The sequence below is a fragment of the Venturia canescens genome, chromosome 1 (assembly GCF_019457755.1).
Source record: "Venturia canescens isolate UGA chromosome 1, ASM1945775v1, whole genome shotgun sequence".
NCBI lineage: Eukaryota > Metazoa > Arthropoda > Insecta > Hymenoptera > Ichneumonidae > Venturia > Venturia canescens.
In genome coordinates, this window is record NC_057421.1 from 33393659 (window position 1) to 33417178 (window position 23520).

The window sequence follows — 23520 nt, forward strand, 5'->3', positions numbered from 1 at the left end:
TAGACGGCTTTGTAGCGCCGCTTTAAAGGCTCGGTACTACACAAAATCTATTACAAATTACAATAAAACACAGATGCCAGCACAATCGTTTTTGGCTGTTTTCTTCATTACCGACTACCGTAATTTCATATATACAGATATATATATCGTATCGCGTCATTCTATCGTTCGTCCTTATTCGCTCGCTTACCTTCATAATTCGATCCGATATGTCAAATTATCCACTCTCATTCAGAGTGGGGTAATCGATGTACGAGTGTTTTTCTGGTTTTTCATAAAGATATATAACAACTGTTTTGCACACCTGAATACTATGTACTTCGAAACATTATCCTTGCATTTTATATTCATCTGAAACATTGTTTATCAACACGAGGGTTTATGTATATATCGCGATAAAGAGGCGCATGTATAAACAACCTATTGTACGTAAATACATTGTTGCCACCACTCGTGAGCCAAATAAAAAAGAGCAATGAAAAATAATCATAAGCGATAATATCAAAACATGGAATCTCAAACTGTCAACACGCGAAGAAAAGTATTAAATAACGCCGTTTGCGGAATATTAGTGGAATGTGGATATGAAACTTGTGACAAACAAGCGTTGGAGACCCTCACGGAAATGATTCAATCATGTAAATGTTTTTATTCATGACTGATTTTTTTAAACATTTTTCTAACCTATAAACTGGCAAAGTTTACTATGCTCTTAACCATTTCAATCGTAAACAAGACTAAAAATTATTGAATTGAGATAAATGTAAGGCTATGTCTAGTCGTTCAGAAGTCCTACAAATAACGTTATGTTATTAGTCCTAAAATATGTTATGGAAACGTTATATTGTTTTTGAATACTTCACCAAAACGGCACTTACTATAAATCTGGACGAATAACTTACGTTTATTTTTCTAAATAAAATTCATGCGAAAATAGATAATAATGTAACCAGACTAATAAAATAATAATAGTCCTGAATAATTATATATTTTCAAGTTCGTAATGTGGACGAATTGCCTACTGTTAAATATACAGTGATCGGATGACTAGACAGTGCGTAAATGTCATAGTTGACTTATTCAAAAGTTTGTAAAAGTTGACCTAATTGTATTTATTCACCCTTCTGCTAGACTTTGTTTCTATCTTAATTCTTTTTTTTTGTCACCTCCATTTTTGTCTGAGTGTACAATATTTGGCAAATTTCAGTTATAATCGAAGTCGGCGAATCTGCAAGAAACTTTTGCGAACTTTCTGGGCGAACGGAACCTCTTGTCGCTGACATTGTACTTGCGCTTGTTAACATGGGAATAAAACTGGATGGCCTTGATACCTATGGGAAAAGGCCTAATAAGACTATCCTTCCGCAACTTCAACAACAAACTCAATCCAAGCAACTCAATATTTTGCAAGCTGGTGTCAAGCAGGGTCATCCTTCTTACATTCCTAATTATCTACCACAGTTTCCAGATCCTCATGCTTATATTAGGACACCGGTACGTTAGTCAATGTTACTGCTCCATCTTATCATTATTATCATTCATCAATTAAAAGATTTCAGTAGAAAACAGCTATTTGCAATAAATTAAAAATAGAAATAATGATGCCATCATGCACATTAGAGTGTTGCAAAACAATCTCGATTGTTTTAACCCTGAACAAGTGTCATTGATATTTGATATAGGACTGATTCTTTGAGTACTTTCAAATTTATTCAAAATTTGAATATCTTGGGAAAAATTAAAAAAAAATATTACTTTTCTGTGAACAAAGCGATATCTTTATTAGCCAAAAGTTGCCAGTCTCTGGAAGAAGATATTTGTGAAAAAAATTCTATTCTGATCATACTATGCTTCGCTGAGGTTCAACCCCATTCAAATAGTTCATTAGTGGAATAATAAATAAGATATTCAAAAAATTAAAAAAAGAATCTATAATTTGTTCAAGTTACTCGAATTACACCATCTCGAAAAACTGACATGACTTTTCAGACCCATAAGCAACCAGTAACGGAATATGAAGCAATTAGAGAAAAAGCGGCAACACAGAAGCGAGACATTGAGCGAGCTTTGACCAGATTTATCGCGAAAACTGGTGAAACTCACAGTTTGTTTCTTACCGAGGACAACAGCATGTTTCCACGTAATTATTATTTATATTTATATCTAAAGTGACCTGTCGATAATTTAAACAATGGGACTAAATTAATTAAATCTTCAAATTTTCCATAGTCGTTGCGTGCAAGCCTCAATTCCCGTCGTATTTGTCAGCACTTCTGCCACAGGATCAGGTTTTCGAACCTGATCAAGAATTTCATTTCGAACCCAGTCCTGTCAAGAAGAAAAAAGAAACAAAGAAAAATCCCGAGGAAACCGAAGAATCAACAAGTATCAAAGTAAGCAGTGATGTGACCGCCGAACAAAACGAGGAAACTTTGACACAGCAAGATACAATTGATAATCCATATCTACGGCCTGGAAAAATTCCGAAAGCCAAGATACCGCAGAACTCAACAACATTGCTCAATCCCCAGGGTATGAGACGAGATGGCACTGATATAGATTTATAAAAAAAAAAATTTCATTTCATTTTTGGTTTACGTTACTGTACATATTTCTTTTCTATTCTTGAATATGGGCGTATCTAACATATTTACCGTCAAAGTTGAACTTTTTTTGCACTGTCTTCTTTAACTGTAAATACATTTTCCATGTGTGCTTCGGTCTTTGTAAAATCGAATGATTGAACTCACAAACTATCAGTAATAAAAAAAACCGATAGGATATTAGTTTTTTTTTCTTTCAAAACTCAAATGATAATATTTTGAAGATTTGCGTAACTTTATTGCATTGTTCTCGGACTTAGATTATCTATCGTTCAAAATTTGCGTCAAGAAGTGACCTCAAAGCTATTCGCTATGGGTTTTCAGAACTAGTAATTTTCTAGTGATTATAACCAAAATTCAAAAAAACATGGGAAGAACACAAAAATATTAAGAGATTTAATATAGCAGTGTCGTCCGTTGGTCATTCACTGTAAAGCTAAGACGACTAAGGTAATAAAGCTAAGAATAATCAATTTGAAAAAAACTAGAAAATTTATAGCTAGTAATATTTTTACGTATAATAATACTGAAAATTGGCCCTACTTTGAAATAACCAGGACACTGTATGTGGGGTGGAAATATATTTTTCTACGTTGGTGTAATGGTTCAGCTAATTGATTTTGTATGATTAGAAATCGGATAGAAAGAAAAACTAGCAAAATTTTAATGTTACTTTTCAAAAACACGTGATTTAACTGGAACTCATACTCTCATGACGATGTATTAAAAATAAGAGCTCAAGACACGAATGATAGAAACAATGAAAGTCGATCATCATATTTTGAGACAATGAAACAGAGGCTTATAGAATCTTGAATAACCTGTTTTATATATTTTTTTATTTACGTTCATCTGGACATCATTTATTTTTTCAAAGCTTATAACTGATCTGCAGCCTCAACTGACATAGTACTTAAACATTCGAGTTTCCTGACAAAAATTTCGTGAATTTTTATTATGTTAACTCATACGTTTGTGAGATCATTTTATAAGAATGTAACACATCAATCTTGACATCATCGAAAATGATGATATTGTACACAATGAGACGGAATACAAACATAGACAACCATCGATGTGAATCTCATCAAAGCCACTTGGAAGTTTCAAACGACTGCAAACCTTCTAACCGAAGGCGATTGAGCATGGGACGGTAAATATCGGGGGTGAACGGAAGTACCATTCCGCGCTGTTGAATCTCACCTGTTACGAAACAACATTATTTATAACCTTTGAGGATAAATTTTACAAGCAATTATATCAGATTTAATGGTAATGAAGTGAGACTCTATTACACAATTTACGAATTGTCATAAAAATACGAGAACGATAGTTTCCATTAGGAATTGAATAATAAATGACAGTATGGAATTTTGAAAATTCGAAAATCAAAAGAAGATTGTTTGAAATGGAAGCAAGCGGCTTACATTTCATGAGTATATGGATTATACGTACCATCGAGTATCATTTTTGTTCCCATCGCAGCTGGATATCCAACGGTCCGTGACATTGCTGAATGGCCGTTCGTATCACCATAGAGTACAAAATTGATTCCTTTTTCCTCTTGCCTGTCGTCAGGCCATAAAATTCCGACTTCGTGTCTCAAAATAATTAAGTCACGTTCGTGACTGTCATAAGCGAGTTTCTTTGATAAATAATGCGTCAATGTGTCAAGAGGCGTGTTCAATTTCAGAACAGGATCTTCGTTCAACAAACCAAGATCTTCGATCGCTTGTACGCGTTCCTCCGAATTCACTCGCTCAGCTAATTTGCGCTTCAGGTTTTCGTAAAATATGTCATCATTTATGAGGCCCAAGAGATGGCAAATTAATGTCCGCTGCAACCACGATGAAAATATTTCGTATTATATTTTTGAACCTTTCAAATTTTTCCTCACAATTTACATTTGCAAAATGGTTATGTATTAGTACATTACGATACGTGTGACTTAAGCTGCCTATTATTGCACGCCGTGGTATAATAGAGCAGCTTAAGGAGTTTGGGTACAGGCGATACAATGTTGCCATGCTAAACCATGCTAAAAGCATAAAAAATTTCAAAAAGTTCAGAATTTTATAAAATTTGGTGAACATATTCTTTAGTGCCAAATTTGACAATACAAATTTTTTAAGATTTTTCTTCTACACAGTTATCGAGTAATTGATCACTAAAGTTGACGTGTATAAGCATAGCGTTTCCATATATATAGGTATACATTCCGGGCATAAGAAATCTGCTTTAATGCGTAATTACTCGATAACTAAGTAGAAGAAAATTTTGAAAAAATTTGTGTTTTCGCACTTGATGTTGAAGAACATTATCACCAAATTTGATCAATTTCTTAATATTTAGACTTTTGTACCGAAACTCCTTAATTCACGAGTATCGTATACTATTCTATAGCATTTTACCACGCATTTTAGCGTGGTTTATAAACCCGCATTTTAGCCACGCTTTTGCGTGGCTAAAATGCGGGTTTAGGTCATGCGGTGCTATAAATATATTTACCCAAGTAATTTCTGGCCCTCTTGGATGGAGAATGGGATGAGGATCCGGATCAATGAGGCCTAGAAATTGTAAGCCTTGCATAGTATCAGCGAAGCCCTTGAATCTGAGGGTTCCTCTTAAAACCGTGGAAGCGTTCGTGATACCATACAATTCACGATAAACTGTACTGTCACGATTCGGGAAACCCTCGAGAGCGAATCCGGGAAGAAAGTCGAGACTCCGAACGTTTGACATCAAATCACCTCCGCCGTTGATATATACTTCCTATTGTAAAAGAAAAAGTAACCCGAATGAAATATCGCAATCATATGAAATTGTTCTAATGTTTTTTCGGCAAAAAAAAACTGACCTGTCCATTATGGAAATATTTTGCGGGTGATAGAGTATTGAGCAGAACGCCACGGGGCGACCAGTTGAATTTATATCGCAGAGGATTGTACGAACATTCAGGCGCCGGTAATCCACCGCACCAGGATACGAAAGACTTAATTTTACCACCAGCCTGACGAACATCTTCGAAACATTCAAGAGCAAGAAGGTGATCGATCCCAGGATCAAGACCCACCTCGTTCAGTATCGTTATACCGGCAGCCTCGGCTCTGTTTAAAAAAACAAATGTTCTCTTAAATAAGAAATGAAAATTCAAAAGCATATTGATTTTGGCGATTCTTTCAGACGATATTGAATCGATATTAACTACTCGGGCAAACAATGTAATTCCAAAGCCCTAATTTGTTCGGTATTTTCCTCGTTGGATCGCCTCGTTATGAGAATCCTAATTACAATTATTGTAACGTCATGAATGAATTACATGAGAACTCACTCAGCATGGAGAGATTTGATATCATCGTTCATGTAACTCGCGGTAACCAAATGAGTTTTAGTTTCAATACAAGTTTTGGCGACAACGTGGTGAAGCGCGTACGGGAGAAGCGATACTACAACGTCCGCCGAACTAACGATTTCCTTAAGAGTGTCGGGTCGTTCGATTACATTGAGAAATACCGGCTCAACTGCCGGATACTCGTTGGCTAGTGCGTCAGCTTCGTCTTTCAAGTGCGAACACACGGCTATCGCTATGTTTTTGTCCCTATTGAGGTATTCGACCAGAGGAGCGGATACGTAACCAGCCCCCAGTACGACCACCTGTTTCGTCAAACATAATTCCATGAAAAATAATTGAGCCTTTGGCAAATATTCACAATACTCACTTTTGCTAAAAAGCATGCCAAATTATTTTTTGAGCATTGTCATTGATGAAAAATGATACCGCGATTAATTTTAAGGAGGGAGAAGGTAAAAATTTCATTAAAAATTTTCTTTTTAAATCTGAAGAAAATTGAGAAGGGGAAGGTAGGAAAATCAAAATACGAAATAAGAAAGATGTTTCGGACCCACCCGACCATTCCGCACACACATCGAAAGACGTTTCAGACCCACCCAACCACTTCTACGTGATAAAGAAAAGGGTATGAGTTTGGAACAATGAATGCTGAAAGAATTAATGATTACAGTAGCTAAGAAATTTAAATTTCGCTTTAAAAACAAAATTGTGTTTTTTTTACCTTACCCATTCTTAAAATTCATCGTAATATAGTTTTTTATCGATATTACACGTTGCCGAAAATTTTGGGACTATTTTTCATTGATGACAATAGCGAAAAAACTGAAATTTCATTCGGATTTTTTCAAAATTTTTTTTTTTTTAGTTCCTATACTTTCCTCCTCCCCAAAATGAACCCCCATATCATTTTTTATTGATAATAACGTTGAAAAAAAATGTAGGACCACTTTCAGCAAAAGTGAATATTGTAATTAGATATCCAATCTTTTTTTAACAGAAACAAAAAAATGTGAATTCAAAATTTTTTTTTCTCTATTGCATCAATATTTAATTAAAGATGGACGGATCCATTTGAAAAGTAAGAACGTGGAAAATAATACGTTTTTGAATTACCTTCTTTGTCTGTGTTTCTCCATTCTCAGCTTTGTGCCTGCTGCGTGAATTGAGTGTTCGTAACTCACGTATGTATTCAAAATTTGGCGTCAATTCACCATTGGAAACTATAATAGCTCCATGCACAGCTGGGCTAAAATTGTGCTCGTCAAGTGGTTTTTTTGCGTCAGAGTGGATGATGTCGAGGGCGTAAGGAAATAACAAATCACCAAAAAAGTCTGTGGACTCTCTCGGCAATTGAGTTGGCATGTTGTCGATCGAGCATACCAATACTCCCGGCCCCTTGAAAGATTTCGTGTCTTTGTTACGATCAGCATCGTACAGACAGAACGGAGTGTCGATTGTCGTGCATTCATTCATGAATCTGATTGTAAACAAAATAAATGCTCGTTTATCACTGAGAATTTGTGCTCTTTTGATCGCCCAAAAGATTTCGTTACGAAAAATACTTTAACGAGAATAATACAAGCATTATTCCACAATTAATAAGCACTCGTCCAACTACCCCAATACTATTATGATTAAATGTATCAATAAGTCGAATTACTCAGTGCATGAAAAAACGTTTAAAAGAGCACGAAAACACGGTACCAGAAACCAGTCACATCGACCTCGGAGAAAAATCCTCAAACACTATCAATCTAATCGTTTCACAAAACATTGATTGTACTTTATAAGTTGAATGGGACGGAACTATTATATTTACGTGATATAAAGTGTAGTCTGATAAATTAAAAAATCTTGAAAACGTGAGCTCGAAGAACATTGAGATCGTTAAAAAAAGAAAAAAAAGCTGGAGTCGTTTGGACTTGGTGACTTCACAATAGTGACACAAATAAAAAAAAAAAATAATAGAATAAAAAAAAAACACATTTACTCAATGCTGCCTCCAGGATCAGCAGAAATGTCGCAAATAGCAAGCATCCGATGAGGCAAAGCTGGTGCACCGACGCTGATCGGTAACCACGGTGTGTTTGCTGGTCTCAGTAAGTATTTAGCGTCGGGTATCGTTAAGAGTTTTGGGGAATCGACCGCCCAGTATATTCCATTAATAATGACCGATGCATACGGAGCGATTTTTTTGCTGAATGTCGATATATAACGTTCCGGATGCTTGTCATATTCGTCAGGATCGAAACCGCCGCCTTCTTTTCTTTCTAGATGATGACGACGACGAACCTCACAGCTATAAATTTTGTTGGTATCTGGAATATTCGATAACGCGTATAACAATTAATGGAGTTTAATTATCGTGCGTAATTTTCTATCTATCAACGGAATCTTACATAATAAATGTGCAAAACGAAAGAGAAAAAAATTGTTAGGGGATACGTTTTGTTGGTGTTTGACAAGCATACGATGACACACTTGTTCAACTATAATAATGCTGCTTCGCGTCAAGACACCGCTTCTTCATATTTTCATATCATCAATGTTATAATTAGCTCATTCCAGAATTCAACAATTATTCCGTTATCTTCTTTGAGATAATTTTAATCTGAAGAAGAATTATGAACATGTGACGTATTTACGATCGCAGAGGAAGCAAAGAAATCATTTCACAGTTCTGTCGCGTCTGCAATCTCGGATTTTCTTCTTCGTGTGTATTTACCTACCAATGCATGGAGAAGAAAATCCCGAGATTGTATACGTCGTATCCTTAGGCGATTACACCGTTAAAAACGAATTTGAATTTGCCTTTTTGTATTTCCGGTGTTCGTTAGAAAAGTTGGGGAAAACCGTTTTTGTCTTTCGATGTTATCATCAGTAATGTTCCTAAAACTTTTCATCTTCAGTCTTGATCGAATATTTGTACACGTTAAGTGGCTATTCACAAACATTTCATCGGTCTTGTGAAGCTCCGAGCATGAAAATTCCATTTTAATCTTAACAATTGAAAGGTGCAGCAGAATTTTTCCGAAAGCCATTATCACCGAGAGATATTCGTTCCTCAATTGATTGAAGGAGATCGTCCGTTGCATATTTCTGAACCGGCTGTACAATTGTTTTTTCCTCGAGTAAACAGAGTCGGGTAATTATCATTGGAATCACAGTAAAATCTCAACCGGGGATAACGTAAACGAGATCAAATAAATTCGGCCTGTTGGAGCGAAGACCGTTATCTCTAGTTACGACACATGTTTGAGGAATAGCGAGGAAATTTCCGGCCCCGATAACAATATCGGACAAAAACATTTTCACCCTGGGTACCTATAACTCAATACTTAAAAAATTAATTAATTTTTGGAGATATCTGAACCCGCTCGTATCGAAAAACCATACAATAACAAGTGAATAACAAACATTCTCCGGCTGACGAGATGAGAAAACAAGACAACAAAAATATATACTGAGCACTCAACTTTCAACAAACAACGCGAGATTTATCTCACACAATGTACAAGTAAGACTTTATGTTAATCGTAAACAACATTTCTTCTCAGCTCTATTTCTGTATTTTTTATCAGAAATCGATAGCAGTGAGGAAAAAACTGAAAGTCTCGATAACGAGCGAATTGCGTTGTGGTGTGTTGCTTGTATACGTGAAAGAAAGAACTTTCGAAACACGTGGTTGCGGTCTTGAAAACATTTAGAAAATTTACTCTACGAGTAATTATACTTTCTTGTATATATTGTATGTAAAACACTGAATCTAATCTTCCGTATGCAATATTGAGAAAGTCGAATCCAATTCGATCCTGGAGGATGATTCGACGAGTAAATAGACGGAAAACATATCGAAAAAAAATGTAATCGACTTGCCACCGTGTTCCGCAACTTTTCTCAATGTTTCAGGTGTGACGTATTCGTGAGGAAGTTCTTGAAAGACTTCCTGTCCACCTTGGCTCACGTTACCACTGCCAGTGAAGACAAAAGTCAATGGTCCGATCGATTTGGGCATTGCTCCTAATGCGATTTCGTAGCCAACATCCCGGATGGCTTGTCTGGCTACCGCCGAATCTCGGTAATTGTGAGCCGGACCAATGTGCTGAAATTTGTTGTTCGTTTATACCACGAATTATATTTCCGATATACATTTACAGACACTTTTGAGTTAAAAAAAATGAAAAAAAAAAGGAAGAAACGAAGAATACCATAAACGGCGTGTGATGACCAAGTGCAAGAAGTCTCAGACCAAGACCATGCAAAATATTGACCATCCCAGCGACGCCGGCGTATTTTCCAAAAGCCACGACACGCTGACCATTGTTGTCCGTTAATTTCTCATAATCGAGCAAACGTATATTTTTCTCCAAAATAGCATCCAAGAGTGGCATATTAGTCTCCTGTGCCTTTATCGTATGAGAGAAAAAGCAGTAAGTTTTGTTCGGTATCAATTGATCAATGGGAACTTGTTTGACCCCGAAGATGACCGAAGCATCGCTAATGTCTTCCTGAAGCAATGCACCAGCGGCTAGATAGGACTGAGCCGGATATGCACGTCTGTTGCTTGGCTGTACGAGCACTTTGACGCCAGCTCGTACCAAACGTCGAACGTTCGCGGGTGCCAGTGGAGCTCGACGTTCCCATACCGATTGGTCTTCTCTCCTGATCGCTATTGTTTTTCCCTTCAAACTCTGAAATGTGAACGATTGCACAATCTCATATAAAATTAAGTATTTAACGTATAACAAAACCGGCCAGGTCCGCTCTATTGCATAAATCGCAAAAACATTGACGCAAAGATAATTTTAATTACTATCATAAGTTTGAAACGTAATAACTAAAAAATAGTATCACAAATTTCAACGTTTAAGATCAAAATGTACAATAAAATATTGTAATAAGTACTGTTAAAAAAATTGAAGAGTAATATTTCAAACGTCGTACAATCAAAATGATACGATCCACTATCTTTGAATCGCAATAATTGAATGTTTTTTAATACACATAGAAACTATAGAAAAAACAAAGAAAGAACAATTGTTATTGGGTCGATTTCAGGTCGAACAACAGAAAAAAAACTGAGTGGTCATATAATGAAAATGGTTCAACATCATACGTATAGATAGAATAAATGAAAGCTAAAAAATAACGCACACTATTGTTTCTCATAATTACATGAGATAATCCCGTTGGGAGGAAGAGCGCGGCATCGCGTCTCGAAGCGACGGATCCCAGGATCCGCATGACACGAATATTGTTGGAACAGTGAACACTTACTTTCCTGTCGAGTGAAAAACAATAACGGAAAAATATTTATACACTCGGCGTAATGAATAACGTAGTAAAAAAAAAACACTATCTTCGTAACTCAAAGATTGTAATAAAAATTTGGAGAACAAGTGCCTATGAGAGCAATGTTCGCGGTTTGCTGACGTTGCGCTTGCTCTCGGAACTCGGAGCAACTACACACACGTTTTGATACAGCAGCCGTGGTCGCAAGAAAATCACATGTCCGGCGCCCTGTAGTCTATCTTTATCTTCGTTTACTCTCCGTTCTATCATCATTCTGCTTCTCGGTCTCCGAGGTCATCACCGTATTTGAAACGAATTTACTGATAAAACATCCAAGGAAGCAACGTTTTTATCGCCTTCGTTCTCTCTTGCACTCTCCAACGGTTGGAGTAGCTGCTGACCTCTTCCCTTATCATGATGATGAGTCCTATCTCCGGAGACTACAGCAATCATCGAAACTCGCTGAAGTTCAAACATGTTATTTTTCTATTGTCCTTTTCTCCTAGGGCTCAAAAAAGTTGCCAAAAATCAAGTTCAATATTCAGTCTTTTGGTTGACAAAAGGTCTTCTGGTTAACAAGACGATTCAAAATGTTTTTTCGAAAGCATTGCTATTTGGACTGATACGATGTATTTCCGTATGAAATTTATATGTTCATCGGCACATTGGTCATATCATACAACGAGGAACGAATAAATAACATAATTCCGTTCGACTTAAATATACGTATTTACAAGCTCGGCTGAGCCTTTATCGATAGATACATCTTGTTCTTGAACGTTTGCTTTGTAGGATTGATCTTCTTCAGGATCTGGGTCATAACGTTAACGAGTTGCTCGGATGTCAAACCAGTTTTTTTCGATTTGAATTTTTGCAGTAACTCCGTTGTTGTCATAGGCTTCCTCATGAGATATCGCCGAACTGCGTCTTCGGTTATTCCAGATTCACTAAAAGAAAAAACAAATGTTTTTCCAGGAACGGTTATTGAATGGATAATTTTCGATTTTCCATTATTTTCATCGTGACTCGCCTCATCTTTACACTTGAGATGGAGCTCTTTTTAGATACTCTTAAACTTCTATTTGAGGTAACTATAGAACGTAAAGACTGAACGAAAATGTAGTAAATTTTCTCGAGAATATATATAATTTTTCTTCAATTTTCTTAATGAATTATTTTTAATTATAGTTTTTCTTTGTCCAAGCTAGATTTTTGGCAGCATACCGATTATTTCAATCAATATTAAATGGTTTCAGCCTGATGCATTAAACTGAAAATCTTTGTATTCTTCCTGCCCTATTCTTTTTTTTCATTAAATTTCATTTAAATCGTCGAAAAAATGGTTCAGTTCAGTTTTTGGTGAGAATAATAAAAATCGTTAATTTTTCGAAAGGCCGACATTGGCAAAGTTAAAATTCAGAAGACGAACCTGCTGCCTGGAATATAAGAAGTCGAAGGAACGAGATTGAAATTGTCGAGTTTGAGTTTTTTCGATTGCGAAAGATCCGGTGAGCTTGTTAGTTTTCTTTTATGCTGATCATTAACTGCTGCCGAGCCGGTTATAGGTGTCGGAGTCGCCGATCGTGAGCTGTGTGCACTGTTTGGCTTTCGATTGTTCTCTTTCTCTTTGGTAGCGATATCAGAATCCGAGCCTGAATCGCTCGAGAAATCACTCGACGAATCTTTGGTGGGGCTCGCTTTTTTCATGTCTTTCTTTTTTGATTGTTTTTTCTTCTTTTTCTTTTCCTTTGTTTTCTTATCAGCGTCTTTGGTGGATTTGTCATTTTCCTGGAAAACAACATTGGAGCGTTTCAAGATGAATACGAAACAAAAAACCGAAATAGAAACAGGTTTCAGTGATGTATATGTCAATATAAACGACGGGTATTGTGCTCACTTTATCATCTTTGTCCTTAGCCTCAGCGTCCGACGAACCGTCATCCTCGCCCTCTTTCTTTTCATTCTGTTCCTCATCGTCATCGTCCTCATCCGATGCGAGTAATTTTCTCAAAGCATCCTCCTCAGCGACGGATTTAACAGTACTATGCTGTTCATTTTCGGATTCCATATCCGTCGAATCGGAAATGTATTCACATTCCCGACCCTCTTCATCCCCGTCATCGCTCTCTTCGAAAGCTTCATCGTCCGACGCGTTCTTCTTTTTTTTCTTCTTTGCTGGAACATCTTTGAAGGAATGACAATACAAAAAATTATCAGAGACAGAACGGGTTCGCCGGTATCGGATCCTTACAAAATTACTAGTGGCAATACATTTAAGAAACAACAGAAAAAAAACTTACTTTTCCCTTTTTTCTTTTTCGTATTAATCTCTTCGTCTGAAGCTGCTGCTTTCTTTTTTTCTTTATCAGCATCGCTGTCGGAATCATCGTCATCATCATCGCTCTCCATCCACTCATCCATTTCCGAAATTTTCAATTCTTTTTCTTTTTTTGTCGGTTTCTTACCAGCTTTTCTACCAGCCTCTGCGAGCTCTCCATCGTCATCACCACCATCCTCATCGTTTCTCAATCGCTTACGACACATCAACGACCAATAATTCATTACTTGATTTCTTCGACTAAACTCTTGCTCTGCTTCTTCCGCGCTCAAAGCTTTATACCGCTGGATCACTTGAAAATTGTACCTGAAAGAAATCCACGCCGTTATCAATTTGACCGTGTTATCAGCATAATTCTTGGATGGATTCAACATTGAAAATCTAATGTTGATGTTAATAATCCAATATTAAATATTCAGAAAATAGAAATTCTTCTCTTTGGTCACTAATTGAGACAAAATAACAAAAGTTCTAACCTTCACACGAAAGGAGTAAATTAGAGACAAACTTACCACTCATGAAGAGGAAAAGCTTCGATAGCACCGTCTGGTGCATGAGTGAATACATAATAAGCTGCGTTCTCGCTAACTCCACCTTCTCTTGTGCCTTTAAATTTTTTTCCCGTCCGTCCACCAGCTTTCAGTATCCAAGGTTGATCCTCTGGTTTGTATTTCCTACTTGTAATTCCAAATTTCTTCCTTCGAGCTTCTTCTCTAGCATCTCTGCCGAATTCTGAGCCAGCACCAAATTTCGGCATTTCCTCTTCTACACCTCTGTACTCTTTCATGTTGTTTTCTCGCTCCATTTTCACTTGCGTCCACTCGGAAAAGTCCACTTTTAGAGTTGCATTGAAACGCATCACATTGTGCTTTTTGTCTGTGTTCCTAAAATAATACAGTGGATTACTTATTAAGTTTTTGCTAGACTTTTTTTATATTCCTTAAATTTTTTCATGCATGGGTATGGAATATTTTCTGTGGTAAAAAAGTCATCATTATTGAACATAGAATTGAACAATATTTCACAGTACTAAGTAAATATATGAAAAGCCAAAACAAACAGGCAGCTTGTATGAAATGTAGAGATAACATCTTTGTTTAAGATTTACTTCTTTGACAGTTAAAGTAAAAACCAAAGCACTTACAAATAGTAATGACGTCCCATCTTATTAAGGATAAGTTGTCATTGAACTTAAAGGAAGAGGTTTCAAGCGATCAATATGATTAATGGAATGTCAACAACTGTCGAATATGTCGATGAAAAGTGACTTGGCTATTCACCATTCTGAGGTTCAATTATTAACTAATGTAACATCAGAAAGGAGTATATCAAGATCCAAAGAGGCATAAAGAATTAATATTCGTATAAAATATTATTACTTGGGAACTCTGATGCTGAACTCCTGAACCGACGGCCCGACCTGAGGCTAAAAATTCAAACAAAAATTAGATTTCGTTTCTACGTGGTTTAGAAAACATTTCCGAAATAGCTGAATCCAAGTAAATGTTCATTGATACTTAAAAAATAAAGTTATTGATTGTTCATTATATTTTTTTTTCAATTTTACATGTGTGCGCTCTAACCTTAACGATTGATGAACTTGTCATTTTATAGAAATGTGCTTTTTTCACTAAAATAACTGCAGTTTTTTTGAAAAACCTGTTTATTTAAAAATATAGCGATCGTTATATGTTCAATTATACGGCTGTACACAAATTAACAGGCCATGTAAAATGCCCAAGGGATTAGAAGTGTATTGTCTGTTTTCGCGCAAGTGGCGAATCAATTTTTGTAATTCTTGTCTGCTTGATTTCTCATAGGGCATGAAACATGAAAAATGCCGCCGCGATGATCAGAAACGAAGTAACCGAAGTAAAAGCTGGAATCCGGACAAAAGCGCTCTTCTGATGGCCGTTTTCTCCGACGCGGTTCAAACGCAGTTTAATTTTTTTCATATAGCTTCGAGCGCTTCGAGATAGGAATAAATTGAGTTTAAACTTAGTTTAACGTTGGAGCATCTCTAGAACTATCCGACTGCAGTGATTTCGGCTAGTGACTTTCGGCCGACCGGAAATAGTGAAAACGCCATTTTCGGCCAATCTATACCCCTTACTACCAACAATGCATCCACTACTCCACAGTACAGTGATAAATATCGCAAGCGTGTTATTACCAGAGTGCACGGTGAATGAATAAAGGTTAATTAAGAACTGAAGTTCGATATAATCATTGCTTTCAGTAAATCGTGACTCGTGACGAAAGTTCATGGTTTCAGGATTTCGAGCGTTCACCGCTGTTCATCCCGGAATATATTTTTTCTTTTATTTTTTGTCGTCTATTGCGAAAAATTGAGTGATTCGTAAAAATAATACTGGGATAAAGGTGGAAGGAAAAAAATTATCTGATAGTGAGAGCAAGTGAATGTATGAATGTGACGCCAGACCGAAAGAGTTGAACCGCACAGTTGAACGAAGCGGCGAACAGTCAGAGGAGAGAAGGATAGATAGCAGGGGGAGGAGGAACCGCCATATTGGCAACTTGTGACTTTTTTTGTTTTTGGGGAGGACAGGGAGGTCCGTGATCCGTGAGTGAACAATCAAGTCAAGTACCAGCTACCAGCAGCTCGTACACTTTGTACGGTTACGAGGACCACGGGGACGAGTGAAAAAACGTGTAGCACACTGCGTATATGTGTTTAATAGTGGAGACGACAAAACGGAGCGAGAAGACTGGACGTGGTTCGATTATATTCCAATTAACCAAACTTATTGACCCAACGATCGATCATTCGGAGAAACGCAATGCCTTGGTCAACTTTTCTCCGGTTTTAGCAGCCACTAACTATTGCGAGAGTTAAGAGTCTAGAGGCCGAGTTTTGAAGTGTCATCATTGTATACACTGATCACCCAACCCTATTTTCATACCCTTATAAAATGGTTAGTTACTTTATTTACAATTAATCGCGTTGAATTCTCCACTAATGATCGTATAATTCCTCTTTTAAATTCACTTTTTTAATGCTTGAACTAATCTTCCAGAGCTTTTTTGGATTTGGTCAGTCCGCTGGACTTGAAATTGTCTTGGATGGAGCTAGTACCAGAAAGACTGCTGATATCAAATCTGAAGATGGCAAGAAAGAACCTCATCCGCTCTATTATGACGGTGAAACTGTCTCTGGGAAGGTACAACGACAATATTGCTAAACAATTTGTATAAGATTTTGTTTTACAAAAAATCATTATTGTTGCAATGCAATAAAGATCATTTTAGAGCCAAATCTTTCCGATAGAGATATTTTTTTAACCTAACAGAATTATATTATATGATTGCATATTTTTTTTTTTTTTCACTTTTTCCCAAGGAAAGTACTGTTCTGCTTTGTTGGAAATTACTCAAAAATAATACTTGTCGTATTAGAGGATTCATTATTGATTATTTAGCTCCAGCTGAAGCAATTGTTAACTTCAGAGATTGAGAATTTGTTCGAAATGAGATTTTATTCTGCTACTACTTTAAAACAAGACTCTAGAGTCACTTATTAGAAACATATTTGAATGTTAAAACCTTTACAACAGTTGTTTTCAGGAATAGGAGAGTGACTCTAGTATATTTCAAAAAGGTCTATTACTCGATATTTATTAAAAATCTAAAACTGCTGGATGTTGTGAATGAACTTTATAAAAATTATCAACTTCACAACATTCGTTATAAAAGCATGATCATGTTTCCACATAGTTTGACATAGCATAATAACGTGCATTCAGGGGCAAACAAATACGACGCTGAAGTTTGCAACGTTGGAGTTCAACGAAATGAACGAAAAAAACATTTATAATTAATTATTTTTTAATTTCACGAATTATTGATGTGGCTTGAAAAATTACGAATTGAAAATTCAGCACGAAACAAGATTGGAGATTTACTGGAATTATTTATGAGTTTTTTTTAGATCATTTCGTTGGACTACAACATTGGAAACTTCAGCATCATAAACAAATTTATTCCCCAATGATAGATATTTTGGTTTTTATTTGAAGAACACTGCGATAACTAATTTGCTGAAACTAATTTTCAGTATTCTAGTTTTTGGACCAAGCAATGCATTTCACTTTGATACTAAAATATGTGTATTGGAGAAATATGTTGTTTTTTTTTATTTCATAGATCAATATCAGCCTAAAAAAAGCAGGTAAATTGGAGCACCAAGGTGTAAAAGTGGAATTCATAGGCCAAATCGAGCTCTATTACGATCGTGGAAATCATCACGAATTCACAAGTCTGGTGAAGGAGCTTGCGAGACCTGGCGAGCTTACACACAACACTGTATATCCGTTCGAATTTGCAAATGTCGAAAAACCTTTCGAGAGTTACACAGGTTCGAACGTAAGACTACGATATTTCCTGCGTGTTACGATCGTCCGTCGTTTGAGCGATTTCGTTAAAGAACTCGAGCTCGTTGTTCATACTTTGAGTTCTTATCCAGACATGAATAATCCCATCAAAATGGAAGTTGGTATTGAGGACTGTCTTCATATCGAATTCGAGTATAACAAGAGCAAGTAAGTTTTTTTTTTTTTTTTAATTTTCCATGCACGTTTCTATAAATCAATTCTTTGAACCTAATCACTTACTTTCTCATCAGATACCACCTGAAAGACGTCATAGTTGGAAAAATATACTTTCTACTCGTTAGAATAAAGATCAAGCACATGGAAATTGCTATTATAAAGCGTGAAACAACAGGTTCTGGTAAGTAAAAGTTAATAAAAGCTTTTTGGATGTTTCTGAAGAGAACGGCAAAAGCTATAACTTGCTGGTGCACCACTATTATTTTCTTACTTAGTTTTTTATACATACATCTTTAGTTTTCCTTTTCCAAGTATATGAACAATTGTCGCGTAATAAATGCTGTCTCTATGATTTTCAATGAGTTATAATTTTGATATTGCAAGTCTGTGATTAGATCTATTGGCCAAAAAATAGAGAGAAATACGATTTTATTCCAATCATTTCATCAATCAATGGGTCGATAAGGATTTTTAGAAAAATTCGAAATTCGTTTAGCATTTTTTGACGAAAGAACGAAAAATTTTACCGATTCCACATTGCGCACGGTTTATGAAGAACAGAATAATTTTCAATTGCCAATTTAGACAAAAACCTTATTTCCTATAATAATTTGACTTCCACTTCCCATATTCTTTTGGATTGGCGTAGCTGGCTAATTTTCTTTGCGCAGTGCATGCGAAATTAAGGGACTATTTTCATAGTTACGTTTGGATGATTTTTTCGTGTTTGAGTTCAAATTAGGAAAAAAGGAACGCAACGCGAAGTACAATGTCAGAATACATATTTGCAGGTCCACACACGTTCACGGAGAACGAAACGATTGCGAAGTACGAGATTATGGACGGAGCGCCTGTAAGAGGAGAGTCAATACCAATAAGAGTTTTCCTCGCTGGTTATGATCTTGCTCCTACGATGCGTGACATAAATAAAAAATTCAGCGTAAGGTACTACTTGAATCTCGTACTGATGGATGAAGAGGATCGTCGGTATTTTAAACAACAGGTAATTATGTACCTTTCTCAACGCTTGCTCACATTTTCTTAATCTCTATAATTTCTTTCTATGCATGCTGATTTATATCCAGAACAATAGTGTTCAAACATACAATAGATGTTAAGGAAGATCATGCGTTACTTGTGATTCAAAAAGACAACTGAATTTTTTTACTCTTTTCATTATAAAAGAAACGAATAAAATTTATTCTCGCAATTATTAAAATTATGTGTAACTTATTTGTTGAGATTGATAAATGTTTAATATAATGATAGCGGTTTAAATACTTTCGTAGCAAAATCGTCAAGCAAAATATGACTACAGCTATTTTCTATTCATATGCGTATGCATATTTTAAACCAGCTGGCTCATGGTATTATCAAACTATCCACTGTATATGTCATTATTACTCGTTAACCTCAAATAAGTGTTTTTCTTTTTCCATTCCCAAGTCATTTTCACCGGTAACAAGACATCATTGATATTTGAAAACATTATATTTTATTATTTTCGTTTTTGGCTCTTCAAAGTTGGAAGGGTCCTATTTCATTAAATCCCCAAATCGTTGCATAGGAAGTGTGCCTACCACAAGAGCCTATTTACAATAGGGTGATGCAAAAAAAATCGATATTTTTTTTTCTCGTAGCTCCAACGGAAATCGTTGGTACATAAAAAAAAAGTAATTTTCCCAAAATTTCAGATGAAAAAAAAATTTTAGAGGGTGTTCAAGCCACTTTTCGATATTTTTCAGTTTTTTTTCTCAAAAATCGCGAAGCAAAAATTTTTTTTTGTTCTCATAGCAGAAAGTGTTAGTGCTCCATGGAATTATAAATCTATTGAAATTTTTCCATTCTCAGAAAATATTTCAAGACTACCTCGCATAATTTATTTCTTCTTTTCTGTATATTTAGCTATAAATTATGAGATTTAAAAACGTGCAGCTACAAATAACTATTCTTGTCGTCCTTCCAAACCAAAAGAAGGGGTGAAAGTATTTTACAAAAACAGTTTTTCAAAATTTTGTCGGATTGAAATTCTCTACTTCAAAGTCTGGTATTTCACCGCAGAAGACGTTGTAATTTGCGAATTTTCTAGTTTTCCCATTGGTTATGAAAATTAGTAAAATATTTTGACTGAATTTTAACGAAAAAGAAATGTAGGCTTATGAATGTAAAATCGCAAAAATTTTTAGTTCTCAACTGTTTTTTTTACAATCAAAAACTATGTGAGTTTATCTTAGGCAACTTTAGCTCAGGAAGGCAACTTTGTACAATAGACCTAGTATTTCGATCTTCTTAATTCAAATTTTTTTTTTTAATCTGCAAAAATTACAAGACCGATTTTGGAAGTTTAATAAAAAATATTTGTGGGTTTGCGTCCGTTAGTCTCCGTTTTTTTCTAACAGAATTCGGTCCTATTTTACTAATTAATCAACTTGATTAATTACTAAATTACTAAATAATTTTACTAATTTTTATAACGCATAAGAAAACTTGAAAATTCCAAAATTTTATCGTTTTTTGCGGTGAAATATGAGATCTCGAAATAAAGAATTTGTATTTGGCAAAACACAGCTTTATTTGGCACGTTGTCATTTTTGTATGACGTCCTAGCAAATTTTCGTGCACAATAAAATTTATCTCTATGAAAAATATTTTTGTAAAGTACATTCACCTTTTCTTTTGGATGAACGACAAAAACTGCCATCTGTAGCCACGCATTTTTTAATCTCATAATTTATAGCTAAATATACAGAAAAAAAGAAATAAATTACGCAAGATAGGCTTAAAATTTTTTTGAGAATAACAAAATTCCATTAGATTTATCAGTTCATGAAAGACCAACATTTTCTGATATGAGAGCAAAAAAAAATTTTGCTGCGCGATTTTTGTGAAAAAAAAAACAGGAAAATATCGAAAAGTGGCTTGAGCACTATCTGAAAATTTTTCTAAAAATCTGAATTTTTGGGAAAATGACTTTGTTTTATGTACTCATGATTTCCGTTGGAGCTTCAAGAAAAAAAATATCGATTTTTTTTGCATCACCCTAATGTACAAGGCTTCAAAAAATGTGATTTCCTTTCATTTTTTTCTCGACAACTAGACGGTAGATCCTATAATAATTCCGGGAATAGATGCACGGTGTATATTTCTAGCATATTTCCAAATTTCATCTGTTAAAGTTGGAATTTTCGATTTCCATTAGATTCGCACGAATTTCCTTAACGTATGATATATTTACATTATTTGTTTACTCATCTAAAAAAATATTTTTGCCTATTAGGAAATAACGCTGTGGAGAAAAGGCGAAAAAAGCAGAAAATCACAATCGGCCTCGCCTCATTTGCCATCTCATTTGGTATCGGCTGAAACTGGATTCCCTCAGGGTGCGGCGCAGAACGGACCACCCTCCGGGCCTGCCGAGACTGAGAATTCAGTGAGCGGAGCTGAGGGTGATCAAACGGGACCGAATTCGGACGAGACACCGGCTCCCATAGAAGGAATGACGCGCGAAGAGGGTGATGGTGAGGGTGAAAAGGAAGCAAATCCCGAGAGTAATAATTGAGTTTCATTGGGAAATTCCCTTATTTCTATATCGCTCTCAATTTCGCACCAAATGTTCGAGAAGGAAGTTGCGATTTGCCGAACAAGTGCTCCCTCGCGGTATCTGTCCGCGAGAATTTCGAAAGCCCTGTACTCACGAGAGTCTAAAACGTTTGAGCAATATAAGCGCTTGTTGTGGTACAGTGTTAATGTGATGGACAATATCACGAATAATAAGAAGGAGAAAGAGAAGAAGATGAGTAGGAAAAAAAATGAAAAGGATAAAGTTCGAGTCCGAATGCGATGATGAAAAATCGTTGTGTAACTTTAGCCATCGGCAAAAATTTGTAAATATTTTCGTTACGCATAATGAGACGAACCGAAGGAATAACTCGGTGGTGCGCGCGGTTGGGACGGCGAATGATGCACGTAGATCTTTTTTGTTTTTTTTTTACAAATAAAATTATCATTAAAAAACGAATCAAAAATTGCTTCGTTCAAACTGAATAAATGTGTTATATTGAGCATCGGCTTACTAGATCGAAAACGATAGCGAATGAGATTAGGAAAAAAAATGGGGAAAATCAAAGGATTTTTTCCCGATGGCTGTTTTTTGCAAAAGGACATCTAGGCGAGATGTCCATTGTTTGTAGATTAGGCAATCGAGATGAAAAGATTAAAGAAAACGAACGAACGAGCGGACCAAAAAAAATGAATCGGACCTATTTTTCACACCACAAAGAACGTAAGAATTTTTATACTCGGAGCAATAATTAACTAATGCTATTTGTATAATACGCTCATAGGGACTTTGATAAGCGTGGTCTGATTTTAAGATAAGGAAGAAAAACGCCTATCTTTCTCGTTCTTTTGTACTATTATAACGTATAGAGAAGTGATTTACCAGATATCCTCTCTACTTGATAATAGTACAATAATGTTCGTCCGGTTCGATGCCTTTAAAATAAATCATGTTGACTATTAGTAGTCGCCTGCTATTGTTAAAATTTATTTGTGAATTAAAAACAGTCTAAAGAAAAGAGGGGATAATATTTAAAATAAATTGTTTATTTCACGTTACAAAAACAGAAAAAAATTGGCTGATGAGAAAAAATTTCAGGTTCAAGCCTAAAGCGAAAATCATGTTGGATTCACATTCGCCGAAAATGATATAAAAATCGAATTTAGAATGTCCCTTCGCGCGTCGCCGCCGCTCGAGGTCAAAATCAAGAAACCAACAATATATAATAACCGATCGCGAATGTTGGTCGCAAAATTTTCACGATTCTACTTTAGAGCAACAGTGAAAAAAAAAAAAATATATCGAAATATCAGACAAATTATACTGGGAAAGGCGCGCGAAAGAAAAACAATTTATTTTACATGTCAAATATTGTATATACATATACATATGTCGTGTGCGATATGCAATTTGTTGTATATTTTAGTCTCATAATTATTATTACATTAAAAAACAGATATACATAATATACAAAAAAAATAATGAAACATGTTTTTTCATCAGCCTTTTTCTTAACAGCGACAATTGCAAATGAATTTGTGAAAATGCTAGTTGCGTACTTTTTTATTTTCAGCAATGAGCAATAAAATTGTGACATTGAAAGTTAATCGGAAAAATGAGATTGCTCGGATCACTGTTGAAAGAGCAGCAATCGCCATTATTTAATACAGATGCAAAGCTTCCAATAAAAAACGAATAAATACTGGAACTATCTTGTTCGTGCTCTAGATATGGTTGGGCCTATAATTTTTTTAAATATCTTTTGAATATTGGGGCGCACTTCTCCATTTTATTCAAATGTGTTTTGA

General features: G+C 35.6%; 4 protein-coding genes and 1 long non-coding RNA gene across 7 annotated transcripts; 3 read left to right on the plus strand and 2 right to left on the minus strand.

Moving 5' to 3' along the window:
• The first annotated feature begins 225 nt into the window (after positions 1-225).
• Positions 226-3690, plus strand: LOC122408797 (transcription initiation factor TFIID subunit 8-like). The gene is made up of 4 exons (XM_043415836.1): positions 226-638; positions 1208-1494; positions 1990-2140; positions 2230-3690. The coding sequence occupies exons 1-4, from the start codon at positions 509-511 to the stop codon at positions 2565-2567; spliced, it is 906 nt and encodes a 301-aa protein (XP_043271771.1). The 5' UTR covers positions 226-508; the 3' UTR covers positions 2568-3690.
• Positions 3416-11730, minus strand: LKRSDH (lysine ketoglutarate reductase/saccharopine dehydrogenase). Of its 2 annotated transcripts, none has more exons than XM_043415815.1 (10): positions 11131-11730; positions 10164-10646; positions 9832-10057; positions 7946-8273; positions 7069-7432; positions 5935-6257; positions 5461-5710; positions 5112-5375; positions 4059-4440; positions 3416-3806 (listed from the first exon to the last, which is right to left on the minus strand). In XM_043415815.1, exons 1-10 carry the CDS (start codon positions 11197-11199, stop codon positions 3691-3693), a joined length of 2805 nt encoding a protein of 934 aa, XP_043271750.1. In that variant the 5' UTR covers positions 11200-11730; the 3' UTR covers positions 3416-3690. The 2 variants fall into 2 exon arrangements, with proteins under 2 accessions (XP_043271750.1, XP_043271743.1); XM_043415808.1 differs by having other exon boundaries at positions 11110-11730.
• On the plus strand, positions 9018-10275 carry LOC122408801 (uncharacterized). The gene is made up of 3 exons (XR_006260544.1): positions 9018-9472; positions 9865-10033; positions 10113-10275. It is a non-coding gene; the product is annotated as an uncharacterized lncRNA (long non-coding RNA).
• Positions 11731-11854: 124 nt separating the features above from the next.
• TfIIFalpha (transcription factor IIFalpha) lies at positions 11855-15581 on the minus strand. 2 transcript variants are annotated; one of them, XM_043415824.1, is made up of 7 exons: positions 15169-15581; positions 14965-15011; positions 14098-14469; positions 13548-13891; positions 13145-13431; positions 12677-13035; positions 11855-12194 (listed from the first exon to the last, which is right to left on the minus strand). In XM_043415824.1, the coding sequence occupies exons 1-7, from the start codon at positions 15190-15192 to the stop codon at positions 11978-11980; spliced, it is 1650 nt and encodes a 549-aa protein (XP_043271759.1). In that variant the 5' UTR covers positions 15193-15581; the 3' UTR covers positions 11855-11977. The 2 variants fall into 2 exon arrangements, with proteins under 2 accessions (XP_043271759.1, XP_043271762.1); XM_043415827.1 differs by lacking the exons at positions 14965-15011; positions 15169-15581 and adding an exon at positions 14730-14906.
• Positions 15582-15742: 161 nt separating this feature from the next.
• On the plus strand, positions 15743-23199 carry Vps26 (vacuolar protein sorting 26). The gene is made up of 6 exons (XM_043421541.1): positions 15743-16521; positions 16624-16767; positions 17750-18144; positions 18228-18334; positions 18945-19156; positions 21431-23199. The coding sequence occupies exons 1-6, from the start codon at positions 16519-16521 to the stop codon at positions 21710-21712; spliced, it is 1143 nt and encodes a 380-aa protein (XP_043277476.1). The 5' UTR covers positions 15743-16518; the 3' UTR covers positions 21713-23199.
• Positions 23200-23520: the final 321 nt, after the last annotated feature.

Coding starts and splice junctions, on each gene's coding strand:
- LOC122408797 (XM_043415836.1), top strand. CDS start 509: ATGGAATCTCAAACTGTCAACACGCGAAGAAAAGTATTAAATAACGCC. Junction 639..1,207: donor CACGGAAATGATTCAATCAT/GTAAATGTTTTT, acceptor GGCAAATTTCAG/TTATAATCGAAGTCGGCGAA. Junction 1,495..1,989: donor ATGCTTATATTAGGACACCG/GTACGTTAGTCA, acceptor ATGACTTTTCAG/ACCCATAAGCAACCAGTAAC.
- LKRSDH (XM_043415808.1), bottom strand. CDS start 11,199: ATGCGGATCCTGGGATCCGTCGCTTCGAGACGCGATGCCGCGCTCTTC. Junction 8,274..9,831: donor AAAAGTTGCGGAACACGGTG/GCAAGTCGATTA, acceptor CGAATATTCCAG/ATACCAACAAAATTTATAGC. Junction 5,376..5,460: donor AATATTTCCATAATGGACAG/GTCAGTTTTTTT, acceptor CTTTTACAATAG/GAAGTATATATCAACGGCGG.
- TfIIFalpha (XM_043415824.1), bottom strand. CDS start 15,192: ATGACAAGTTCATCAATCGTTAAG. Junction 15,012..15,168: donor CAAGTTCATCAATCGTTAAG/GTTAGAGCGCAC, acceptor TTGAATTTTTAG/CCTCAGGTCGGGCCGTCGGT. Junction 13,432..13,547: donor GAAAAAGAAAAAAGGGAAAA/GTAAGTTTTTTT, acceptor ATTCCTTCAAAG/ATGTTCCAGCAAAGAAGAAA.
- Vps26 (XM_043421541.1), top strand. Junction 18,335..18,944: donor GCGTGAAACAACAGGTTCTG/GTAAGTAAAAGT, acceptor ACATATTTGCAG/GTCCACACACGTTCACGGAG. Junction 19,157..21,430: donor GTCGGTATTTTAAACAACAG/GTAATTATGTAC, acceptor TTTGCCTATTAG/GAAATAACGCTGTGGAGAAA.